The sequence below is a fragment of the Amphiura filiformis genome, chromosome 2 (assembly GCF_039555335.1).
Source record: "Amphiura filiformis chromosome 2, Afil_fr2py, whole genome shotgun sequence".
Classification (NCBI taxonomy): Eukaryota; Metazoa; Echinodermata; class Ophiuroidea; order Amphilepidida; family Amphiuridae; genus Amphiura; species Amphiura filiformis.
Window position 1 is genome coordinate 33,357,367 of NC_092629.1, and position 26,003 is coordinate 33,383,369.

At 37.3% G+C, this 26,003-nt stretch overlaps 1 protein-coding gene across 1 annotated transcript in view; it reads left to right on the forward strand.

Moving 5' to 3' along the window:
- Window positions 1-1,216: 1,216 nt before the first annotated feature.
- LOC140140112 (uncharacterized) overlaps window positions 1,217-26,003 on the forward strand; it is a 59,478-nt gene continuing 34,691 nt past the window's right edge. The window contains 10 exon segments of the mRNA XM_072161945.1: window positions 1,217-1,435; window positions 3,053-3,093; window positions 3,693-3,767; window positions 17,412-17,475; window positions 17,961-18,095; window positions 19,252-19,342; window positions 19,767-19,861; window positions 20,540-20,658; window positions 22,710-22,758; window positions 23,700-23,799. Coding sequence (XP_072018046.1) covers window positions 1,361-1,435; window positions 3,053-3,093; window positions 3,693-3,767; window positions 17,412-17,475; window positions 17,961-18,095; window positions 19,252-19,342; window positions 19,767-19,861; window positions 20,540-20,658; window positions 22,710-22,758; window positions 23,700-23,799 — 844 coding nt within the window. The 5' untranslated portion in view covers window positions 1,217-1,360.

A 26,003-nucleotide genomic window follows, 5' to 3' on the forward strand; every position in this document is an offset into this window, starting at 1 on the left:
AAAACAAAAGAAAAATGAGTGTTTAAATTGAAATCGGATCGTATAAGAAGTGACAAAGTTGCTCAATTGTTACTAGGCCTACCGTAAAGCATGTAGAGTAGGCCTATAGTTTGCGCATGCAGGGGTTAACTTTTGTGATCATCGATTACGTTGCGTTGGGTGAGCCAGGGCATTTTTATTTATTTTTAAACCCTGATATACCTGATACTCAAATGCTAATGCTGATGCTAAACATTAATATGATGACGATGTTTTGATGTGATAGGCCAATCAATCAACCAATCAACCAATCAATTATCGATATAGGCCCCTATTTAGTATTTTATGATGAACTATAGCCTATATCAGCAGTTAATAGGCAATACATGTAGGCCTAGGCTAAATAGCCTACGAGCTATCTTCAGTAGATAGCAAGTTGTACATAGGCCTATCATCAGCTATCTTCAGTTGTTGGTGCTAGGACCTACGGTGCAGGTGCTATCTTGCCCCAATCTTGAGTCACTTGAAACATCAATCGATCGATGGCAATCAATCGATCAAACAATCAATCAAACAATCAACATATCAACCAATCAAATCGATCATCACATTCAATCACCATAGGCCTTTATCAATGTCAATATCAATCAATCAATCAATTAATTGTTGTCATCATTTGCATAATTTTATTTTTCTTAAGATTTTTTATTTTAGTAGGCCTACTAGTTTTTGTATCACAAAATATTAATCAACTGGCCTAGGCATATCACTTTTCAGTTTATAGCAAGTCAAAGTCCGGGATCAAAGTACAAAATATTATCAAAGAAGAAAGAAAATCGCTTCATGCTCATGTAGCTACATGAGCTTACATGGTTCAGCTGTCCATTTTGAATGTCACTATGCAATTAGGTCAAGTTTTTTTTTTTTTTTTTTTTTTTTTTTTTTACTATTTTATGTGCCTAACAAAGTTGGATCTGTGCCATATGACATAATGACAGTCATGTCATGTGCTCATGTGCCAATTCCATATTAATTATCACATTAAAATAATTCGCAATTATACTACATCAACTAAGCCGGCTGACTCGGGAAACCCCCTTCAAAATACCAAGAAACTTACTGCGGTTTGTTGTGAATACTGACTCAGGTGTTGGGGAAACACCCCTGCACCGCAATGATTTCTTCCCATTCCCGGCATTATTGACCAATCAAAGCCCGCCATTCAGTCACATGACCGGCTGCTTCGGGTGCATTTCTTTGTACAGCTTGTACACACAGAGCGAATGTGAAATGTATTATTTTTCCTAAAATGACAGTTATTTAACTAGATTTGTTAAATTATACAGACAGACGGATGGAGTGAAGATCGGAGAAGTATTCGATGGCGAAAGAATTGAGATTAAATAGTCCGGCAGGGACAGAATCGGCGGTTTATTCGTGGCCACTACAGCACACGGTACAGTATTATTTTTATAGCGTGTGTACGTGTGTACGCGTGTTGTATACAATTCCGTAGCCAGCGTGCATAGACTTGTGACATTTAAATTTTGGGATTTTGTATAGTGTACAGTGTAAACGCGGTATAATACCGTTCTGGAATTCTACTACATGTATGATCTTATGGCTAGTGTTGTGCCAATGGTTAATGTCATCCATCATGTCTATGGATGCGTGTTTTGGGCTTTTGTTCTTGTTGATTTCACATGTTTGTACGCATGAATGATTGTCAACTGATTTGTTCTTGTTGCTAAATTTGTGTGATGTCTTTCATGAGTGTTTAGTCTGTTTATAGTGTACTGACTGTGTCTATGTACTGACTGTATACTGTATGTATGATCATGATGTGTACAAAGTGTAGACTGTACTCGGTGGTTGTTCTCCTCCAAAAATAGATCAACAATGCAATATCATGTACACTCGGTTTCAGAGAACTCGAACGGTAGTCCATGATGGCGGATGGCCTAGTAATGCGAGCGCCCTCCAGTCCGTGGGGGTACATACAAGGGGCAGCAGTCCGCAGCACCCCTGGAAGCTCCTGTCCTAGGTTTAATGCATGCTTTTTCACATGTGGACAAATAATTACTGCACAGCCCTTACCTGTTTGTGCTGTACTAGTACAGTAATACATGTGCATCGTGTACTGATTGTCGGAATTATGGAATATTTAGAAATACTTGCAGAAGTTGCAGTCTGCAATTCTGGTGTTTCCTGGATTCACAGTGATGCCTGTGATAGATCTACATGTAAGAGAATGTTTGTAATGTATACGCTACAATTTCTAGCATTTTCTGCCATGATGATAGTGGTTTTTTTTCAGTACCATAAGTCCGTTGCCGTACACTATTTAATGAAAGACGGAGGTATAATTAGACTAAATCACGTCTAAGTTCTAACGTCAGAGCAAAGGGGTGCCATGATTGGTTGGTTGCTGACCTGCATTTTCTGTTTAGTTGTCAGAATTTTAGATGCGAACTAGTCTTTTTATCTCTGTCTTTAATTATACATCAATTAGGTATGCCAGGCAAACCTTAGTTAACACATAATTTGCTAGTCAGCCAAATTCGCCGACAATGTCAATGCATATTTACATAGAAAAAGAACTGGCCGGTCAAGGAAACCTACATAAATGTGTTTTCTATACTTCACTTGACCCAAATATATTCATGATTTTTTATGGTGATAAGACAATCGCACATGGAATTTTAGAGGATTTTGATAGCAGTTCCATTAAAAAAGCTGCTATCATAATGAGACTAAGAAGAAAAGGTTTTCAGTTTTGGCTTTGTTTACTCAAGGGCTTATAAAATGATGCAGTTTGATGGCAAATTTGAATTCACCTAGCATACCTACATCAATAGACGATCAGGTGAACTAGAGATGTGACACAGGGGCAAATATTTGTTGGTACATAAAAAGGGGGCAAGTATCAAGTGCCCCCCAACATAATTATTACCCGTCCCTTGACTTCGTGCTTTTACAACTGTAGTGATTTCTCCCAAAAAAACACGACATTGATGCCTGTTTTAATATTATGAATTTTTTTCCTTTTCAATTTCATAATTTTGTTTCACAGGACAAGAGTGATGGAGCTAAAGAAATTGTTGACACCATCAAGTGAGTAACCTTTTTGTCAACTTTGTTTAAAATTAATTTTTTTGCAAAAATGCAATGAAAAAGTTACTACATGTGAGTTTGTGTGATACATAGCAGTTGTTGCAATGTGAGACATAGCCAGAGGCGTACCGACTACGGACCAGGGAGGTGACGCGCAATTAGTTGCTCTCTGTGCTCCGGCTCGAAATACTGGGCAAAAAGGTTCAAAATACCGCAAAAATAATACCTTCAATTGGTATTGGTAATATCTACAAATTTTTGTTCTAATTTTGGCCCATTTTGTTTTTTGCATTGAAATTGCATTTGTTGCTAGTGATAGTTTCACTGCATACTGCGAAGCTGGTTTAACTAGTTACTAATGAAAAAAATAAAATTTTAGATATATATTTTTGTGACAAATAGTAGTCGGCCTATAATATTTCGGGCTATGGCTTATTTTGTTGATTTCTCTAACATGTTTTGATGGATTTCAATGGGACACAATCATCCTTGGGTACATTGACACGTGTGATGTCAACAGGTGTTGTAAGGTCAAAGGTCATCTAGGGGGTCACTTGCAAAATTTACTAATCTACTTGTTTTTTTGTTTTTTTTTACAGGTGGGTTTGTGGCGACATCCCTGAGCTGCAGTTGGCTATGAAGAATAATGTCCTCAAAGATTATGACCCCAACTGGTAAGTTTGTAACAGGATTGGGATGAGACCCTTTTTAGGAAATTCTTGTTCACAAAATATGGTGTTTACAGTTAATTAGTGTGCATACTGACTCGACTGAGTCGACTCTGTTATACTGTTATTTTTGCAAGTGCCCATTTAGGGATGCCATTTGGGGAGCGGAAGGAGCTCTGTGCTCTGCCCATATGTGGTTGCTAAAAAATATGCAAATATAAGGCGGCAATTTACATAATTTATGCACAAATCATTGCAAATTATTAACGGAGCTTGTTACCAAATCATCTCAAGATCTGTCGGGCATATGGTAGCGTTGTAAAGTGTACAGTTTTAAAACGTTGAGTTTGACTCATTTTTAAGGACCCCTAGAAATGAAAGTACTCAAGATACAGTTTTCAGCAAGTTCCTTCACACTTGCTGATGTGTAATTTATGTGTATGCCCTGTTCATCATGTGAAATAACCAGGGCATGGCAGGCTCATGTGAATGTGATGGCATGCAGCTTGTTCCACAAATGAACTGCTTAAGAATACAAACTCTGATGGCAAGTGTACACTTTTGTAGCGATGAGCTAAAATTACAAAGTATGTACCGGTGTAGTTCAAATATGGTACATTAATGGGGATCAGGATCATCAGGTCAGATCAGCAACTGATGTAAGTTCATATGATTCAGTGAACTTACTAATTTACATGTAAATACTCTGTAGACTATATGTATCGTATCTTGAAAATTAAAGTTTTCCTTAAAAACCTTAGTGAGGATTGTCACTGAATTTGAAATGAAATGCTTCAATCTGAGAACACTGAGTGCATCTAGTCATACCCTGGCTGGCTATGCCCAATGTTTACAAACATTGACAGACAACTGGCAAAACTAAACTGTAACTTGTGGAGACATCTGTATGGTGATACTACATTGTCTTGTAATGCAGTGTTTGGAATAGTATGTATCTGTATCTGTCGTTGAACGTACAATCACCATCTCTGGTTGTCGCATACGTTGGGGGGTGGGTCATGTGCAAAGTTGCAGTTAATTAAATATTGAAGTGGGCCTTTGAAGTCAGCGTCTTGATGTTGATGGTTTCTAGCTTGATCTTGAAGGTTTTGACGTCGGGTGCGGTGCGTAGGTCCTGGTCGAGTTGGTTCCATTCGCGAATAGTCTTTGGATGTAGCAGAATACACAATGAGTTATCAGTTCTGTGTTTTTCATGGTTACTTATTTTTTACTCCCAACAAAATTTGTTTTCTTTGTTGTCCAAACTTGTTGTCTTGCTTGCTAAACTTGTTGTCTTGCTACTTTGGACCTGCCACTATATATAATCCATCCATTTTACTTCCTCGAAACAGTAGAAGACAGTGCATCTTTCAGCGTTCAATGCGGCGCAGTTGACTGCTCCCTACGCATACACCGCCTTTGTCGTGTGTGTATCACACATGGACGCGACTGTCCAGGGCAGGCATGATAATTTTCTTGCTTTTGCAGGATTCCCTGCTTTTTGTGGTCCAAATTTCCGCACTTTCTTTTAATTTCAGCCCATTTTTGGCCTTTTTAGCCTCATTTCACACATCTTTTCAGGCTTTTTCAAACTTTTTTTTCATAGATAGGCCTAATCGTTCTCATGCCTGGTCCAGGGTCAGAATTTTGTTTTGCAGTGCGAGAATCAATATTGATTCTTGCAAAATAAATTTGCAGGAATCATTTGATTCTTGCAAATCAATTACCGTACAAAAGTTAATTTGCAAGAATTAACTTTGATTCATGCAAATCTTTGCGAGAATCGATTCTCGGATTCTTGCCAAAATTCTGACCCTGCTGTCTTGAGGTCCAAGCCAAATAGATTCGCTAACTTGTACATCCCCACTGTAACATTTATGAAGAAATTTTAAATCATTTTGAAAATAATATACATGTGTATGTACTTCAGGCCTGGTGCCCACACTCTTCACATTAGAAACTGAAACTGGTTGCATCAATTTCTCAGAAACTTACACAATTTGTTCATATATATGAGGTATCCCTTATAAGAGTTTGCTACTATCGCATGATAATTCTAGATAGCAAAACAGGATCCGATACCTCCAGGTTAGATGAGATTTGTGGAAAAAAGAAATGTGGGAACAATATTCTGGGAACGTGTTTTAATATTAATAAGATTATGAAGTACATGTTGTTTGACAGCCTTGCATCTTCAATCAAACACCCACCATTCATCTTAAAATATAAATTTTCTCAAAACTGTTGTCGTGGTTTCTGACAGATTTTGAATTTTGAAGTACTAAACAAAAAGAGCATATAGTACATATTTATTTACCAACTTGGATGTTTGGAAATAAGGAAAACACAGACAATACGTAGATGCAGAGGGGCAAGAGACAACAAATGTAGACACACTCAAACAGCTGACATTTCTACGGTACTCTTTTTCAGGGATCCTCAACTGGCGGCAAGCATGCCACTTCTTGCGCATTTTCGCATTCCAAACGGCGCACAGTTGCAAATTTATGTCCAAGGAGAGCCCATCGTAAGCATTATATAAAACAGCTAAAATCCAATCCAGGGGCTGGGGCTGCCCTGGACCGCCACTGGGAGGTACACTATTTACCCACCTTGAGCGACAAGCAAACATGGCAGACTGACTGCTTATGTTCTGTTCTACATCATTAGAAATACATGTATCTGTTAACAGTCCTGACTCAAAATATACGGGGCTAAGGGCGATTCGCCGCAAAATACACCCACCCCCAGTGAAAAATGGCAAAAAGTAATAGAATATGTGGTCGTGTGTCTTATGGTGGGACCCCAAAATACCTGGTGACGTTACATTTTTCTCTCCTCTTTCTGATTTAACTTGTTGTCACAGGGCTATTCTTGGTCCAATTGCATCAAGTTTGGGCTCATTATACAGCCTGATTATTCTAATTTTCAAATATGTTTCTCAATTTGGAAAGCCAATTTGTTTAATTAGTGAAAAATACCAAAATGTTAACGAAGATAAACCTGGTGGATAAGTGGTGGAGGATAAGCGGTGGAGGAGTATGTGCATTCTCTATGGGAGACATGGCATCTTTTTGAATTTTGAATTATATCATTGCCAAATAGTGTGCTATACTTGCAAATCATACCTCAAATGAAAGCTTGATCATTCATTATTCTTATTCAGCTATTAATTTGATCTAATTGTGTTTACAAGTATTCACTGAGAGCCGCAAGTCACAAGAACCTAAATTTTTCCTATTCACTTACACACAAATGTCAAGATTTTCAGTCACAACATGCGTTTTGGCTTTCAATTGTTGTATCTTGAGAATTATACACCCTAAGAGAGGAAATGTATACATTTTTGGAAAGCTTTATACCCCAGGAATCCAAATATGCAGTTAAAATAAATGTAGGATACACTCTAAAGAAAATATTTTCAAAAATGTAATCAACATTTTGTGCGTGAAGTTACATATATTTTCACACCCTGTATCACCACTTTGGTCATTCATAACATAGCAAAAGTATAAATTTTATTCAAGCTCATAGTGTTGCCTGCCACAAAATTAGATTACATTTGATGTATTCCATATCAGTAGTAAATGCAATAAATTATGAATTTACTAGTAAAATTAATTTTTTTCATGATATCACCCTATATATTTTCTTACGCACCCTGTATACCAACTTCATTTTTGCATAGTTGGATTCCTTGGAACATAAGCTTTCCAAAAATGTATAGTTTTGTTGGTGTGAGATGTATAGTTTTAGACATGTAACAATTTAAGTGAAAAGGAGGACAAATTATCAAAATCAGTGCTTGTAACGCAAATGTGCCCCACCATATGACACATGACCATGTTCAAAACAGCCCTTTTGTCATCAAAAAGAAATAGTTTGAGCTCTGCCAGCCTGCCAGGTACGGAAAGTGCTTGCATTCAAAGAAAAAATGAGGTGTGTGGAACAGAAGTGAAGCAGGCTCAGAAATTCTGTGAAAATCCGGAGGATCCAATTCTCAGAGATTCTCCTAAACTAATTTGTGTGAATTATGTAATAATTCTGATTCCTGTGACCCTGTTTAATAACTGGTATAATATAATGTCTTTAGGGGATTGATTTTCGAGAGGTGGATATTATACAAATATTTACTGCTCATGAGGGATCTGGTGGAATCTATTGGTCCCCGAGGTGAACTGGAGACCGTGAGCCTACTATTTCCCGAGACCGCCAGGTCGAGGGAAATAGTAGGCTCACGGTCTCCAGTTCACCGAGGGGACCAATAGATTCCACCAGATCCCGAATTTAGAGCAGTAAATATTTGTTTTATATCCTTCATTAATATATTCATTGTTCATTAATTGGTTAAATAATAGAAAGGCCTTTATCATAGACATAGGCCTAGGCATAAATGTAGGCTAAGCCCTAGCACAATCAAGGCTAGGCTAGGTTTGCCGTGCTTTGTTTTGATTGAATACACGTAGGCCTACATGCACAAAGCACGCACACAATTGAGTGGCTATAAAGCTTACCGTTGTAATGTTGTAACCTCTACAATACCGCCGTGAAACGAGTAACCATGTTCTCTGTTATTTCGCCGTCAATATTAATTGTTCCTGATGTAACTCAGATTATGTCATTAAACTGCCGTATTTTAGCTGCACTTCTGTGCTGCTGCTTGTGTACTGCCATGAAGACAACACGACTTGCTATACATTAATACCCCAGAACCGTAGCGATATCCAGCGTGTGTGGCGAGTTGCACCGACCACTAGGAACTGCGACGCGGCTATGAGGTCATCTGGCGCTCAGAGGAGTATAGCAAAAAATATATCCCGGGAAATAGCACTTTGAGTCGGCTTTTTAACTGCTTTGCAAAATAGCAAAACTATTTTTGGTCACATGATACTCGTTTAACCAATTAATGAACGAGAATATATTAATGAAGGATATAATAGAAACTAAATCTTAGATGTAATGCACATTTTCAATATGAAGGGGGCGGGGGTAATGCCAGAGGGAGTTTGCTTGATGTAAAGATCGATTGGTGTGGGAGGGTTTTTTTTAATGTCTGATTTTCTCATCTGCAATGATTTGTGACAAGGTGGGATGAAGTAATCTTTATGTTCAGTGATGGAGAGGATAATAATTATGATACATGTTTTAGGGGTGGATTGATGGCGATATAATGAAATAGGATGATAAATGTCTTACGGGTGGATTGATGCAAGAACTGTTGTTTCATGGTCAAGTGTCAAGTGTCTTATGTGGGTGGGAGGTTGGTTGATTTCCTTTTTGTATTTGTTGAAAGGTTGACAACATAATGAATGAGCTGTAGTTGATGTCTGAATTATTTGAAGGGGGCGGATTGCTGCAAATCTTGTGTTTTAAAAGGTACAGAGGGGTCAATCTTGTTGGCATGGGTTTAAATTGTTTGTAGGTGTGATTTACAATTTTTCTCCCAAGATAATTAAACAGTTTCATTCAAGTTATGTAAATTTACCAAAGAGGTTTTAAATAGAAATAGAGTCGCAATAGATTATATAATCTTTTGTTCGTTTGATGCCGATTAGAAGTTGCGACAGGCTATTCATAAAAGTGGTACCATTGTTTCAATAAAGGGGTTCCGCCATTAAATTGGTCACTGATCCGGCATCATATTAACGCTCTACACAACAGGCGAGTATCAATAAGTGACCACACTACAGTCATGTGTAAGGGCAGTCATGTGTAAAGTGGTACCATTGTACTCACGTATCCCAGGTGTGTGCTTGTGTGGGTCTGAAGTATATAAGGAGGCTTTAGCTGTCGATGCAATCATCTTTACCACCCACCTGACGTTAGGCGTTTCATTTAAATAAATTGAATGCTCTCGCTGATCGATTACACATTAGAATGTATGAAGGCTGCCATGTCCAGTCCATATATCTATATTACACTATAATGGTAATCGCTATACGTATACATGTAAGTATAAGTATAGGTCTATAAAGGTTGTTTTTAAGAAATTTCCATTTAATTTTATTTTAAGAAGGAGATTGGTATAGAAATAGTGGGCGTACCCAAGAGGGAAGGGGGTTGGGGAGGGGCAGATTCACCTCTGTGAGAAGTCTTTGGAGGGGAGGAGGGAGGAAGAGGGGAGGAGGGAATATGGAGAATGAGAGAGGGCTGGAGGAAGGGAGAAATAAAAAGATATAATAAAGACAAGTAGATAAATAGAAATATAAGGAAAATTCTGGGAATGAGAGAGGGAGGGTGAGAGGGGACAATGAGAGTGAGGGAGTGATAAAGTGTAGGCCTAGGAAAGAATAAGTACAGAGAAGGGAAAAGAAAGGAATGATGAATACATTTAATAATTATTATTAGGCCTATATAATAACTAAACACATAACAGCACTGGGCAGCCATTCGATGATGTCAATGCCTTTATTCGTTACGTAATTAAAACGCCCAGTCAGATGTATTTCACACCTACCTAACACAACTCACCCAATTTACATAAAACTGGACGTTGAATGTACACTCTCATGAATATTGATTGGCAACATTTTCCAATATGTCAGCGCTCTAATCGGAAACAATAGAACAATAGACCCTGCAGAGCGTTGAAATTTACCTCCAGGGAGAGGAAGGGGTGGGTGTTCTGACCATGGTAGGGTAGAAAGTATGGATGCTTATCAATTTATCATTTTACACCTCCAACAATACATTTCTTCCATTTCAATTTTGTGTACTGATTTGTTATCTAGTGTAACATGGGTCGATAATGACAAAAAGTACAAGTGAACGGAGCACATCCAGATCTTATAAAATATGTTTGTAATATAACTTCATGTTTAGCCAGACTACATTTTGTATTCTCATATGAAAGCAAAGGAGACAGGTCTTTGCAGAGTAATAGGGGTGTCATTTGATGTAATGAGGTGATGCATCATGTTTTTCGCTTGGTGCTCCAGTTTTTCCTCCTGCATCATATCCCTGCCCCGTCATATTCTGTTGGCAGTGCTTTGCCTGGTTTCGGATGAATGTTATGAATAAAATGGCTCTCAAGATACATCAGGACAAATTAGCCTGGCCTTTTACCTGAAATATTGGTGGGAGGCAGCTGACATTTGAAAGGGAAGATACCAACTAACATTTTGGTTTCAAACAAAATAAATTGAGTGTAGTGAATAATGAAATATTCACTTTTTTTTTCAGGGCTCCCTTTTGGACCTAAAATTATTTTCAGCCCCCTTCTTTTTTGGCCATGAAAAATGTATGTCAACTCCATAGAAAATAGTGTAAACTCATGTTCTACGAGAAAATTTAAGGTGATTTTTTTTAAAGGCCCCTTCAGAAGGATAAAAAATTTCAGGCCCCCCTTTTTGCATCAGGCCCCCGTTACAAGTGTTTGAATGGTCCCTTAGGCTTTAGAGGTGACATCCTCTTCCTTGTCACTGCATATCTAAATTTCCCTGAAATGGATCAAACACCTACTACTTCATGTTGCTTGAATGTATCAATATCGCCAGCACTTGAATGGTTTTAAAATGTCAACAGTTCAAATGCATTCAGAAAATGTCATTTGATGCTCAAACTATTCATTCATAAGACCTAATTCTGTGTAAAACATCTACAATACAACGCTTCTCTATACAGCTGTTCTAGTACTACGTGTACTACTACTACTACAGGTACATAGTACCGGTTGCAAATGTCAAATGTTCAAGTCATTCATTTGTTAACTTGCTAATTACATGATGTACAATTGATTTAGAAAAAAAACGTCCTTGTTGCAGCTCAAACTATTCATTCACTAGACCTAATTCAGTTTGAAATGTGTGTAGCCTATTAGATTATAGCTTCTACATTTAATTACACGTCGCCCTATTTCAGAACACGCCTACTGTTACTATATTATGCACATGTATAGTATACAGCTGTTACTACTACTACTACTACTACAGTAAGTACTTACTGTATTTACCGGTTACAAATGTCAAGGTTCAAGTTCATTCATACAGTGTGTGTTTGTTTATTTGGTCATTTCCAGTTTTTCTTTTTGTTAGTAGTTCGTTAGCTGTGCTCGGTGATTTTAAGCAAAAGTTCACAATGATGATAAAAAAAAAAGAATTAGCCTAATTGATATATTTTCTGACTTTTCAGATTTATAAGTGCAATTATTCTCAGTGTTACTGAGCCCCCTGGGAACAAAGTTGCCTTACCTACAGCGGTTCTCAAAATTGCCTTCACCCACATCATTTCTGATTGGTTTATATGTGAGATCTGAGTGACCAATTAGAATACAGCTTGTACATTTTTAGTGCAATCCTGATGCTTACCATGTTTGCTGATTGGCTCAATAAATAATACATCAGCCTTCTTGTTGCCAATCAACAGGTAGCATTTATGGGAGGGTCTCATGAAACCTGAAATGCACTTTCTGTATAATTTTAGAATCTAGTCATCCAGTGGTTTGTGTGCCACGTGCATAAAGCTTACAAAATGGATGGCAGGCAGGGATGTGCAAAACGAGCCAAGCGTGAAACATTCACCATAATATATAGGAGTTACCGGTTTGGAATGTCATGTAAACAATGGCGCTTCATTCATTCAGTCATTCATTACCGGTACTTGTGCACTGTCACAATCGAGTTGGTCTATTGAAAGAATGAAAATAACTTCCTGAATGAAGTGAAAGACAAACTAATGAATGAAAAGGGGGAGGATATATCCTATTGTGACGACCATGACATTTGCGGTGTAAACAAGACTGATGGCATGCAATTACAATCATATAATTACAGTTGATAATGATACGATATTTCCTGTACAATATGGTCAACTGATATTGTTAGAAAGTTCTCGGTGGTGTAGCCAGGATATTTCCAGAGATGGGGCTGGGGTGGGGTAAAAGGGGGCAAAGTGTGACTTTTAGGGTGGGAAAAAATGATGATAAGGCATTCTTAATTTAATAGTTTGTCTCAAAAGTCAAAGCCCCCACGGGCATTAATAAAATCACCAGCTTTTTGCATTTTACTCCCGCTGGATTTAGCAAATTGCAGTTTTTATGCTGTTTTATTTATTTATTTTCAAAATCCATTTTTCAAATGTTAAAATCATTTTGAAACCCATACTCACCCTGTATTATGGCTTTACCTATATCGCACAATTGGAGTGAGTGTTTCAAATGGAAGATACCCAGTTGTTTAAATTGTATTCAAAACTCATACTCCCTCTGTGGAAGGCTTTAGCTAAATCTTCCACAGGGGTGGTATGGATTTTAAATGGAACCGCCCATTTAATATCCTAGTTGGTATATGAAACTTGAAAATTAATGGCTCTCTCTACTATCGTAGTAGCTAGTGGCTACATACATGGTGACACCAAGGCCAATGTGGCAAAAGAACAGCCTACAAGTAGAGGTTCATATCCTAAACTTCCTTGATGTATTATCACATTTCCTGGAAAGAGTAGCCCACTCCAGAGACTAGAGCGCGAGCGACCTTAATCCCGTGCTGCTAGTAGCGATGATTGTTTAGTACTAGACTAGACTGAAATCTCATACTTGTCTTATTTTTTGTTGCGATTTTATTTCACGTGTGACATGTATGATGTAAGGGCACACCATTAGATTTCCAGGGGGGGGGGCATGGGAGTTTTTTAAAAAAAAAAAACTTTGCCCACTAGTGAGAAAAAAAAAAAAAACTTTGCCCACTAGTGAGACGAAAAAAAAAATTTTGCCTCACTGATGAGTAAAAAAAAATTTCCCCACCCAACTTTGTATAAAAATATACATTAAAATTGAAAAAAAATAATGGCGGCGAAAAAAATAAATTTGGTGCTCTTGGAGGCGAAAAAAAAAAAATTCCGCCGCCTTCGGCGGCGAAAAAAAAAAATTCTGCCTGACCCAAACTCCCATGCCCCCTGAGAATCTAATGGTGCGTCCCTAAACCGTGGTCGCGCTGAAGTTCAATGGTTGACTTGTCTGTGTTCTATCCTGCCCAATCCTGTTGCGTCTTCACTTGCAGAGAAATTTGTAAAGTTGTTTATATATCCTGTGTGCTTTATATATTGTTTTACGAGAAAAAGTGAGTAAATCTTTCTCGTAAAACGATGTAAAAACACACTGTAAATGAGGATAGTATAGAACGTGACAACTGACAAGTGGAAGTTGTGAGAAATGACAGTAGACATGTATTTGTGTGGAGGAGATACATACTGATGGAGATGTCTCGGAAAGCGAGTAAAAATATGTATCTTGTTATCTGTGGGTTTTTTCTGTTGTTTTACGAGTAAAAATTGAGTAAATCTTTCTCGTAAAATGATGTAAAAACACACAAATATGAGGATAGCATAGAACGTGATAAAGTGGAAGTTGTGAGAAATGACAGCAGACGTGACTTTTTGTGGACTGTGGAGTAGATGTGATGCTGACGGAGATGTCTCGGAGAGTATCATCATATAGAAGCAAGCAAGTAAAAATAAGTATCTTGTCAGTGGCGTAGGGGCATGGGGCACATGCCCCCCAATAAGCCAAATCGGCATTAGAAGTTTGCAATGCATTGTGGGACAGTTTTTGCATTTTTAGGACACTTTGTCCTTTGACCTATCGCAAAAATTCAAAAATATTGGTTTTTGTGCATACAAAAAATTTTTTTACTAGAATAAAAACAAATCCAAAAAATATTTGTTATATAAATTAATTATTTAAATATTTTTAATGATAACATTTTTACAATAATAGATAAATAAATAATAATTAGAGCAATTTCCCTGATATGTCAGAGGTCAAAGTGTCCTAAAAGTGCTCTCAAAAACCGGAAGTCACAATGGCGATTAGGCTTATTGATCTGAACTTTTAAAAAATCCCATAGGAATATTGCAGAAAAACGGCTTGTGCCCCCCAATATGATGACGCCACTGTATCTTGTTACAGGTGGTTACAGATGATTTTAAGAAAAATTATATTAGCAGTGCTGGGTCGCTGGCTGAAGGAGCCTTGAAATAAGCGGACTGGAACCAGGAGCAATTTGTTTTTGAGCATTGCTCCTGGTTCACTGGGATATTACAAGGACCAGGAGTAATTTCTGAAGAAACAGGAGCAATTTTCAAATAGTATATTCCTTTTCTGCATATAAACGGCATACCATCAGCACTACTCCAGGGCACTACTGCATCAAGTGCATAATTGGAACCAGGAGCAATTTGTTTTAGAAAATTGCTCCTGTGTCCTGGTTCATGTGAATTTTACAAAGACCAGGAGTATGAGTTTTTGTACCCAAATTTTCAACGGTCATTCAATGAATGTGCAAATGTATTGGGGTTAAAGAACTGTGCCTCTGATTAGATGAGTATCTTGTGGATCCTAGTGAATCTGGGCAGTTCACAGATAAATAGCAGAGTCATGGCCCAAAACAAGATTTTAGTCAATGTTTTGTTTTTCAGTTGTCATTGACAAAACTTAACTACCGAAGAGGAAGTTACCCAAGTTCCTATTTCGGGTTTGCACTTGAAGGGAAATGGTGCAAAGTTGAATTGGTAAATTGGATTTCCTAGTACTGGTATTTACATGTTTGTAGCTCTTCATTGGATCTGGTTAAGAATGTGTGTTTGACACACCCAATTTTAGAGGAGCAACCATGGAAACGTGACCGGAAAACAACAAGGAAATACTACAATAATAACATCAATATACCGTAACTACATTAACAATAAGAGGCAAAGCACCAGAGCGGGAAAATTTTGTGGGAAAATTTCACTCCAGAAAATTTTCCTTCAAATAGCTTTTCACAAATCTTAATTTCTTATTTTTTGTATTTCTTTCATCAGGATGCAAAATTTCCCTCCAAATTCCAAAATGTCCCTGGAATGAGCTTTAAGATTCCACATTTTCCATGCTTACAAAACACAGTATTAGCGACATACCATTTAATTAAATTTTTTTTTGGGGGGGGGGGGCATGGGAGTTGGGGTCGGGCGGAATTCAGAATAGGATTTGGTTTTTAAAATGCTTACAAACTCTATTTATATGTGGATAAGAAATTTACAAGCACTTGGCAAAAAAGATTGACTTCAGACGAGAGTTAAAAATAACTCAATATAATCATAACCAAGGGTAGTATGTGTAATGTGCCAAGTTATTTTTAACTTTGAAATTGAAATCATGTTGTTAATTTCCCCTTCTGCGTATGTGTCATTGCTAAACGCCACGTGACATTGCAGTTTCGGGTCACACACTGTACTAGTAATGTTAGGCCGACAAAATTTTTTTTGTTTGCAAAATAAAAGCTTGTATTTATGGATTATTTTGAAGGAAATCCTTGATTAAAATGTCATACCGCAGTCTAGAATGCTAGACTGTCTATTTTTTAAAGGTGTGGGTTGGACATGTGGTTCCATTCCCAACTCCTTTTTGTCACACAACAGGTGGATGTTCAGCATCGGGGGTCCCATCTTTGGATTGGGTGGGGTGTGTGGTTGGGATTCTGAAAAACTACCAAACTTTAAACCAAATATGATTTTAAAAACAAACCGAAATTATACACATTTTTGGAAAATCTTCACAAATCTGGCAAAAATTGGCATTTTTTCGAGAAAGATTTTAAAACATACACCTTTCTAAACCGAATTTTCATGAATTTGAGGGCCACTAAGTCGCAAGTATACTCCCATGTCCCCATAGCCACTGACTGTGGTTTCTGATCACATGATCTGCCCAGTTTATAACACTGGCTTTGAACCAGTGACCATGGCATGCTAGAACCTAATACCTAGTAAAGGACTTTTGGGGGTCATCTTCCACTGTTAAAGTACAGACCCTTTTTTGAGTGCTTTCGTGAAAATAAACGACCAGTGAAATTTTTAAGTTGAACTTGTACTTGAGCCAGGGCATAAATGTTTTGAGTTGTCCCCACTTCCCTATGAGGTATTTCCTCTCCTGCTATTAATAGATTGCCTGTCTCACTCCAGTTTAGACAATGAATATTTTGATGGACCGGTATTTTCATGCGACATAATATTCCGTAGTGGTGAATAAGTGGCTACTTTGCGGCCAAACCATGCACAGGGTTGGAATATTTATGGGTTACAAATGAAGTGCTGATTTTTTTTTAGGGAAAAATTCTTATTAAAAATGAAGAAAATAATTAGGTTTGTGAAAAAAAGTTGTTTTTCCAAGTTGATATTCTCTGATTTCTGATGAACTCATTATGATTGTAATAGAACCCTGAACTAAAGAAAGGGGGGTGGAGGTGAAAATGGGGTCATACAGTCTGTAATTAGAAATCTCCATCTTGATCAACAGAGGGCTCACTTCAAGGTGTATAAATTTAGCGTTTACTATTTACCAGCTTTCTTTCGCATTCTTTGTCGGTTTGGGATTCTGATTGACCTCTTCTGTAAATCCCATAAGCCTTTGCGAGTACATCTGAGATGTCGTCATTTGATGTCAGTACGCCTCAGGCCGATGCGCACATCGTTTAGTGAGCATCGTTACAGCGCATTACAAGTCGGCATGTCGTCATCTCATGTGTACGGTACCTCAATGAATCTGCATAGCATCGCATTGCCATGGCGTGAACTGGTTCTTTTTACGCGATGATAAAATACATGTAGGCCTACGTCGGTGATAAAATTGAGAATTTAATTAAAAACCTTTTTGTTTTTTTCATTTTGTTATTGCAGTTATGAAAGCATGAGCACGCTATGTGAGAAGTACAACCGAGCCATTGACGTCATCAAGAGTATGGTAAGTTATCAAATGGCTATTCCAGTTGAAATCCATACACCCCCCCCTATGGAAGACATGACTTTAATCACTCACTCAGAGGGTGTAGATTTCATTTAGGTGGATGGATTTTTAACTGGCATAACCTCCCAAGTGAAACAAAGTCCACACGGGTTGTCAAATACTTGCTCGCAGGCTATGGAGGGCCAAACAGATCAAAAAGATCTTTGTTTGAAGGCATACACTGTTTACTGTACACTCTTAGGCTGCTCAAGGGCTGGCCGCTATTAGCTGGCAGGCCGGATCTGCCTGTGAGCTGCCTATTAAGAAGTCCCTGCTTTAGAAGATATTGTTCAGAAGGAATTCCAATTATTGGTATTGGACACAAATTACACTTGTTACAGATACGCAAGTGTATCTGTGATGTTTTGCCCTCACTAAAGAGCACACATATTCAATTTGTAGATCACCTACTATGTACCGTCCTTTGTTTCTTTTATTTTCAGTGGAAGGGGACATCAGTCAACCGGCCCAAGACCCGAGCCACACCCGACCACCTGAAGCACATCATGCAGCAGGTTTACAGCCACGCTATAGACGACCCAGACAAACTTAACGCATACGAACCATTCTCACCAGAGGTAGGTCTCGTCCAGAGGTAAAGTGTGTTTGGCTTATAAATTGGCAAAAATTATTCGGTTACTGCATGTGTCAATAAAGTCCCAGCTTAAACTTGTGTAGATTCGCATAAGTGTGTGGCAGCCACGCATTACGCAAGGCGGAACTAGCGCAAGTGTGTTCCCCAACTGTGTACACATGGCACGCCATTCTATATCAATACACAATGTTATTTTTTTCGCCAACTATAAGCCAAACAATGTTTAATGACACCTGTGACACATACACTCAATTACATGTACCATGTACCTGCTCTTTTTAGTTAACAAATGAATATGGGTGTGGTTGTATTATTAAGCAGAGTTGATAAACCGCATATCATGAAGAGTTTCATAGCAAAACGCGATAAGCACCAAATATATGAAAATTGAGATAACACTCCCAAATAGTCGAGAGATGGCGTGATTACGTAAAAATAATTTCACTAACTCGCAAAATATCCAGCAGTAAACTGGTGCGTAAGTTATTTCGTTTTTGCAAAATGCGATAAACGTCACGTCTAACACAATTTGGTATTTTTCTCAAATGGATTTACCACGTTTTGCGATGAAATTTCATATATATTTTGTGATATCCTGAAAGAAGATAGAAACAATTTAACTTTCGGGGGCTACGTTTGCAAATGCTCATATTCCCCAATTATTTTTGAACCACAAGTCTCAACTAGTTTTCCTTTCATGGGCTACTTATAAGATGTTAAGTTATAACTGTCACTTTTTAACCTGCTTTTAAAACCAAATCTTAGGATTTTATTCTTGTAAATTTGTTGAAATAAACAATTTTAATAACAATTAGTACAGTTTGCCCATTAAAAATTGAACAGACTTTCTAATAATAGCAGTGCGAAATCACACAATGTGCAAATATGTTAATTTTGTGCGCTTGAAATGTTCCCGTGCAAAGGATGCTCCCACGCGAAAGTCATTGTACAACATAAATCCCTCACTATGGCACACATGGAAGTCACATGGATATCAATAACTCTGCGCCCGACGCCTGTGTTCGAATGTGTTTTTATATGAAAAAGTATACTCTGATTGTCATATGTGTTTCTGGATCAATAGCCAAGATGTCGCCATAGTCAGTTCCTTACACATGTAAACTTATATCCATTTATAGGTATATGGGGAGACGTCCTATGACTTAGTAGCCCAGATGCTGGAACATGTCGTCGTCAAAGATACAGATTTGTTCATCGATCTCGGTAGTGGTGAGTGTCTATCCTTGGAGTACATTCAAGGGGTTCAGTAACTTACCTAAAACCATATCACCATGCAAAACACATCATCATCATGCTTCAACTGCAATTGGGCTAACTTTGCGATCACTTGCTGCTACTCAGAAAAGTATGCTGCAACTGGGTACCTTTGTGTATCTATAAAAATAACACTCAACAGGATATTAACCCCCTGGACACTACTGGTCATCTAACAGCATTTTTAATTGGTTGATAACTTCAAATGCTCATTTCAATTGCCAATTATGACTAGGCTTAAAACTATTTATGGTCAAACTTGCATTTTATTAATCTTATTAATACCCTCCTTGATTGGTTCAAAATCGGACACAATATTCATTTTGGCCAATCGGCAGGTAGTTCTCATGGTTTAATCCAATCATCTGTTTTCCTACAGGTGTGGGCCAAGTGGTTCTTCAGATTTCAGCGGCTACACCGTGTAAATTGGCTTTTGGCATTGAGAAAGCTGAGGTACCTGCTAAATACTCTAAGGTAAGAACTCCACAATCCCCATTTTGGTGTCAGCATTGGAAGGATGGTCATACCAAAACAAAGATTTAAAATAAAAATATGCCAAAGTCGCTGGCCAGAAAACTGATGTGTTATGATATTTACTGCGCTACATGCTGTATTTGGCAGGGGTTTTCGGGCAAGTTTGGGTGACGGATTCAGAACTCAATATCAATGACAGGCATGATCTTGTACATGATTATTACGTACAAATGCAAAAAGTATTGCTTAAACAAGTTTTAAAGCCATTCCCCACTTAATTGTTAAGCACAGAAACAAAAATATAAAAACATAAAAACAAAATGGCGGTGAGTCAGCAGGCAAGGTGGCTTGCCATGGTCTACTGGAAAGCGTTGTAATTTATAGGCCTATTTTGTAAATTATTTACTTTTTATCAATTCACAAGTGCCTATGGATAATATTATTTTTTTATAAAAACAATGTAAGCGATCTGGGTCGTGAATAAAATGAACAGGCATTTCTATTGTTTGTCAAGACCAATTTAAGATATCCTTTTGGGCTCCTTTTTTTTTTTTTTAAAGCAGTGGGGCTTTAGGGGTCAGGTTGACTCTTGGACATTAAAATTTGAAAAAACAAGGAGGTCGGACCCCGTTAATTTTGTTCCCAACTCTAACCCTGGTATATCTTTGTTATCCTCAGTTAATGGAGAGAGAATTCAAACGTTGGATGGCTTGGTATGGTAAAGAGTACAGTCCGTATCATCTGATAAAGGGCGACTTTTTAACCAAAGAAATGCAACAGAAAATAAGTGAAGCAAAGTAAGTGTTTCTATTTTATTTTAGTATTTTTCTTTTTTAAATTGATGACAGCATGAATTTTTGTAAATGTGAGTGAATAAAGCAATTAGTAATATACAGACAATTCACCAACTGGCAAAGTCCCAGCATCATCTTTGAATGAGGGCCTATTGTTCCACGGAGTGTGACATATGAAACTGCTATAATACACATACCTGGTACTTTTACGGTCTCCCTTAAACACAAAGACGCACAACGTTCTTTCGCACACATGCAAAGGTACGCAATGTTGGGGTGATTTGTTGGACATGCACGATCAAACAATTTGCCCTCATGAATATATGCAAGAATTCCCTCAGCACAGGGACTTTGCCTCTTGGTGAATAGTCTGTATCACTTTATTCTATGGAAGAATGTTTGATATGTAAACGTCGGTAAAATATGTGTTTAAAAGAAAATTGTTTGGAAAAAAAAATGGGGCTACAGCTCAACTGATCATACTTTTCCTACATTTGACCTTGCATGATTTTTGAGTTGACACAGTCATGAAAATAACTATAGATACTTGACAAGACCATTAGTAGCCCAGTTCTGAACCTTTTCATTGATCATTCATAACAATAGGTATCTGATGGATCAGTGAAGATAAGAAGGGATTATAATATATCCGTAACCTTGATATTATAGAACATCTCGAGGAAAAAGTGCAATGGACATGTTTTCATTTTATGTTTCAAATATCCCGCGCATGAAAATTAGTATTTAACCCAAAATGGAAAATGGAACAATTTATTGGAAATCTGTTTTAACAGATTTTTTGGACATCTTTTTCTGCACAGTAATATACATAAATTAAGAAATTTGATAAATATTCAAAGAAAATATAGGTCATCCAAAAAATGATGATTTTTACACATTTTGGGGCAAAAAAGGAAAAATAAGCAAAAATATCAAAATCTGTTTTAACAGCTTCATTCATCAAGTCATAACAAACGGCCTACATGCTTAATTTCTAATAAAATATTGAAATTGTGAAAAATATAGGTATTTATTGATTTTCATGTTTTTCTTGCAAATATGCTAATAATATGCAAATTATGAAATTGCAAAATAAAGTTTCTACATAGCATACATCTTTCAAGTGTGATGTTCAAAATGACAGACATCAAAAAGAGATTCGATGAAATGTAAAGGTGTAGTAACAATTTTGGCATGGACTGTCTGGTTAGGAAAAGTACGGTAAGTTGAGCTGTATACTAATTTGAAATCCATATACCCACTATGGTAAATTCAGGTAACCCCATTTGAAATTCACACTCCCTGTGTGGAAGATGAAGGTCATGTCTTCCAAAGGGGTTTCAACTGGAATAGACCAGTAGTAGTGCACAAAACTAGTGACATGGTATTATGTGAGATGTGTGGAGCGCTATTTGCCAAGTTGCAGATTTGGCCTTTATAAAAGCAAGCCATATGCGAATGTACTGTAAAAGTGGTAATTTTTGTGCGTGTAATTTTTTGCGCTTTGCCGATTTTGAACTACATTGCTTGTTTTTAAATTTGCGATTTTGAGTTTTCTTACATAGACCTATACATTAAAAGAACATATTCGCTTGTTTTTATTTCCGTGGTAGCTGTGTTGGGCGCAAAAATTAATGTACCGCGAAAATTTCTGTTTTTTACAGTATTTGTATGTAATGAGGCTATTCCATTTGAAATCTATACCCCTTTTGTAGAAGATGCTGCTACTACTATCTCAAGTTCAGTCAAACTAGATGTATTGTCGATCCAGGTGGATTTTGTGTGCGTTTTATGTTGGAAAAGCTGCAATCTGGAAAAATTTTGGAAAAATACAACACAATTTAACCACCTTTGACAATTTTATGTGGAATGTCAAAATTGTCCACACCTTTACAGATGGAAACTCATGGATCTGAATTAATTGATGAATTTGGTTGGAATTTAAAAATCTTCCACAAGGGGTGTGGTTTTTAAATGGAAGAGCCCATTGATACAAACTCCTTTATATAAAGTATAGATTTTAATTGTTTCCTATGTGAATCTTTCCTTTGCAGCATAATTTTTGTCAATAACTTTGCATTTGGGCCAGCGGTTGACCACAGGGTAGGTACATGTATGAATATGAATTGGTTTGCACTTAGGTTTTTGTCTGTAAAAAGACAGTGTGGGAGTGGTGGGAGGGAGAAGAGTGAAAAAGACTGAATGTGGAAAAGAGAGAAACTGGTTTACACTTTGGTTTCTATCTGTAAAATGGAGATTTGCACTTTTGTTTCTATCTGTCATAAAGAAGCATGGGAGTGATGGGAGGGAGAAGAGTGAGAAAGACAGAATGTTGGGAAGAGAGGGAAAAAAGAGGGAGTCTGAGAATGGATTGGGGGAGGGAGGGAAAGATAGGGAGGGAGGGAGAGAGAGAGAAAGAAAGAAGGAGAATGTCGGAAAGACAGAATGTGGGAAAGGGGGAGGGAGGGATTGAGATAAAGGGGGAGGGATAGAGAGAGGAGGGAGGGATAGAGAGAGGAGGGAGGAAAAAGGAGGGACTACTTACTACCAATAGGAAGAGAGAAGGGAAAGGAGGGAGGGACTCCAAGAGACAACAGAGGGAAAGACAGAGTGAGAGAGAGTACTGACCGACGGGGAGAGATAAGGGAAAGGAGGGAGGGAGAAAGAGAAGGAATGAGAGGGGGGAGAGAGATAGTGAGATAAAGAGGGGAGGGAGCACTTTTGAAATTTGAAATATCATGATTGTTCGATTATTCAGGGAGTCCAATCTTTTAGGTAGTCCCTCCTGACGAGATGTATGGTGGCTGAGGAATTTTGAACCCACAAACTTACTATCTGACAAATATATTTGATTCTTAATCTCATATGAATTTAACATTATTAGAGAGCAATGGTTGATGCATCTGTCTCTTATACCAACCGATCTCTTCAACCAACAACAACTGTAACACTTCTGGCATTAATCCCTGCATCAACTAAATTGTCCCATGTGTCTGTATTGTTTTCAATGAGTTGACTCGCAATTCTCTGTGTTTTCTTTGTAGCTGAAAGAACGTTTTGCCAACATGAAAGAGGGTGCTAAAATTGTCTCGTCTAAAGCATTCTGCCCACTAAACTTTCGCATCACCGACAGAAACCTCAGCGGTAAGTATAGAGGACATTCTTTCAAAAAATTAGTTGAAACAAAAGAGGTTACGATCAGACAGTCCAGTCTTCACCATGTTCTCTGGTCACTCATAGAGGACAAATTGCTTCCTGACACTAGAAACCCACAAAGGCGAGAAAGTACCCATTTTTGGCGATAAAAGGCGAGGTGTGGCGATAAAGGGCGAGGAAAGGCGAGGTAGCCTATAAAAAAGGGCGAGGAATGGCGAGGTTGAGATAATTAAATTAAGTCTTGCTCAGATCCTGGGCAAGTATGGCGAGGAAAGGCGAGGAATGGCGAGGAAAGGCGAGAAAGGGCGAGGAAAGGCGAGGTAAATCCAGTGAGATTTAGCTCACCCAGACTTTCTGTCTAGAAGATAAGTGGCACCCACTTATCACTATTATTACATTGTTGACTTAAGCTGGTCATTAATTTCTGGCCTCTCTGGCATGCTTATTGATTGGAAATGGTCATGGTTGGTGAACATGAGAATGGAGAAATTACAACATTTAATATTTTGTCTTTTGAAATACTAAAATCACAACATTATGCATATATTTTATGTCATGATTTGAGGTTAGTTGATGTGCTATTTTAAGTTTATGCTGTTAGAAACTGAAATACAATGAAGTATTTCTGAAATTGTATTTTGCCTCTATGTCCAAACATGGTATATATGGATGGGGTCTTTTTTTTCAAAATGTTCTCAATTTGTTTTGTTTTTGGAAAATAGCCCATAGCCCAATTTTGCCCCACTGTAGCCAAAGTTTTTGAATTTATCCCAAAATGTGGGGGAAAGTAAGACAATTTGTGTTAAATTTGGTCAAAAAGTATGACTTTGGATTTATCGATTGGTCCAAATTCCTTGAAAAATTGGTGTATTGATTGGTCCACTTTTAAATTATCAGCATCACAGCCCTACCCAACCAAACTTAAGTATGCACCCAAGGTTTTGTGACTGCTAATGAAAAGTGTGTTATGTAATTTAAATAGAGACCATAGCATTTGCAATAAATTTAACAAAAAACAACCATGTTATTCCCTAGGGTCTATGTGGTAAAAATTGATTGTACTTAAACAACTAGTAAAAAAACTAAAAAAATAGAAAACAAAAGCTTAAGATCTAATTAAATAAATGATACTTGCACTTGTTTACAATTAGGGGTAATACTAAAGTAAAACCTCAAAGGAAAACAAACAAATAACTTGGGCCTGCAGATCACCATTTCCGACTTGGCAGTTTAATAAATTTAAATGAAATGTTAAAACAAGTACATTTTTACTACAGTGCTTCTCTTTTGATTAGATTTTTTTTTTTTTTGTATCTTCAAACAAATTACTGCCTTGCTAGTTTATAGGCTTACACCATGTCATGTATACCATCTTCTTTGGATGGCTCATATTTGTTTTATTATATTTCAAGTTACAGCGTAAACACTTGAGATTTTATTCTTTCGATACAATTCAAAGATTATACTCTCATTTTCGTTTTAACTAATAATTCCAGATGAAATTGTTCAAAGATAATAAAAATTAAACACTTGGGTACATAATAGATCATTTGTGCCACAACTAATTTTGAATTGGTGTACATTGATTAAATCAAGAAATCAATGTATGCTCCATTCCATCTCACTTCACATGCTTAAAACTTTTACTGATTATTGATTGGTTTTAAACCATCTATTATATTTCCATTATGCAAGCTAGCCTTGACTTGCCAAACCTTCATCAGTGCTAAGAAATAGTCACACTCCACACAGAACTTAATTTACATTACATTTCTTTTTATTCAATACCTCTTAAACAAGAATAAAAACAATAGTTGAGCAACAACATTTTTACCCTAAACCAGAGAAGATCAGCCTAAACAAGACAAAAAACTGAGTGTGCAATAATGTACATTAGCTACACATTTCATGGGTCAACAAAAGTGCATCAAATTGTTGAAAAAATATTATAAGGGACAACAACAAAATGGACATTTCTATACAAAATAATTTACTAAATAACCAACAAGTACAAATAGGTAAATATTTATGATCATGATCATAAATGATAGTTCATGCTTATTTTTTTAAACAGTACAAATGAATAGAAGTTTTACTTCTTAGTTTTGATGGCTATGATGCTAATTTCCCCTGCTGGCATTTGCATGAAAACTGGTTTCCGGATCTGGCAGCCTCACTTGCACGTATATAAT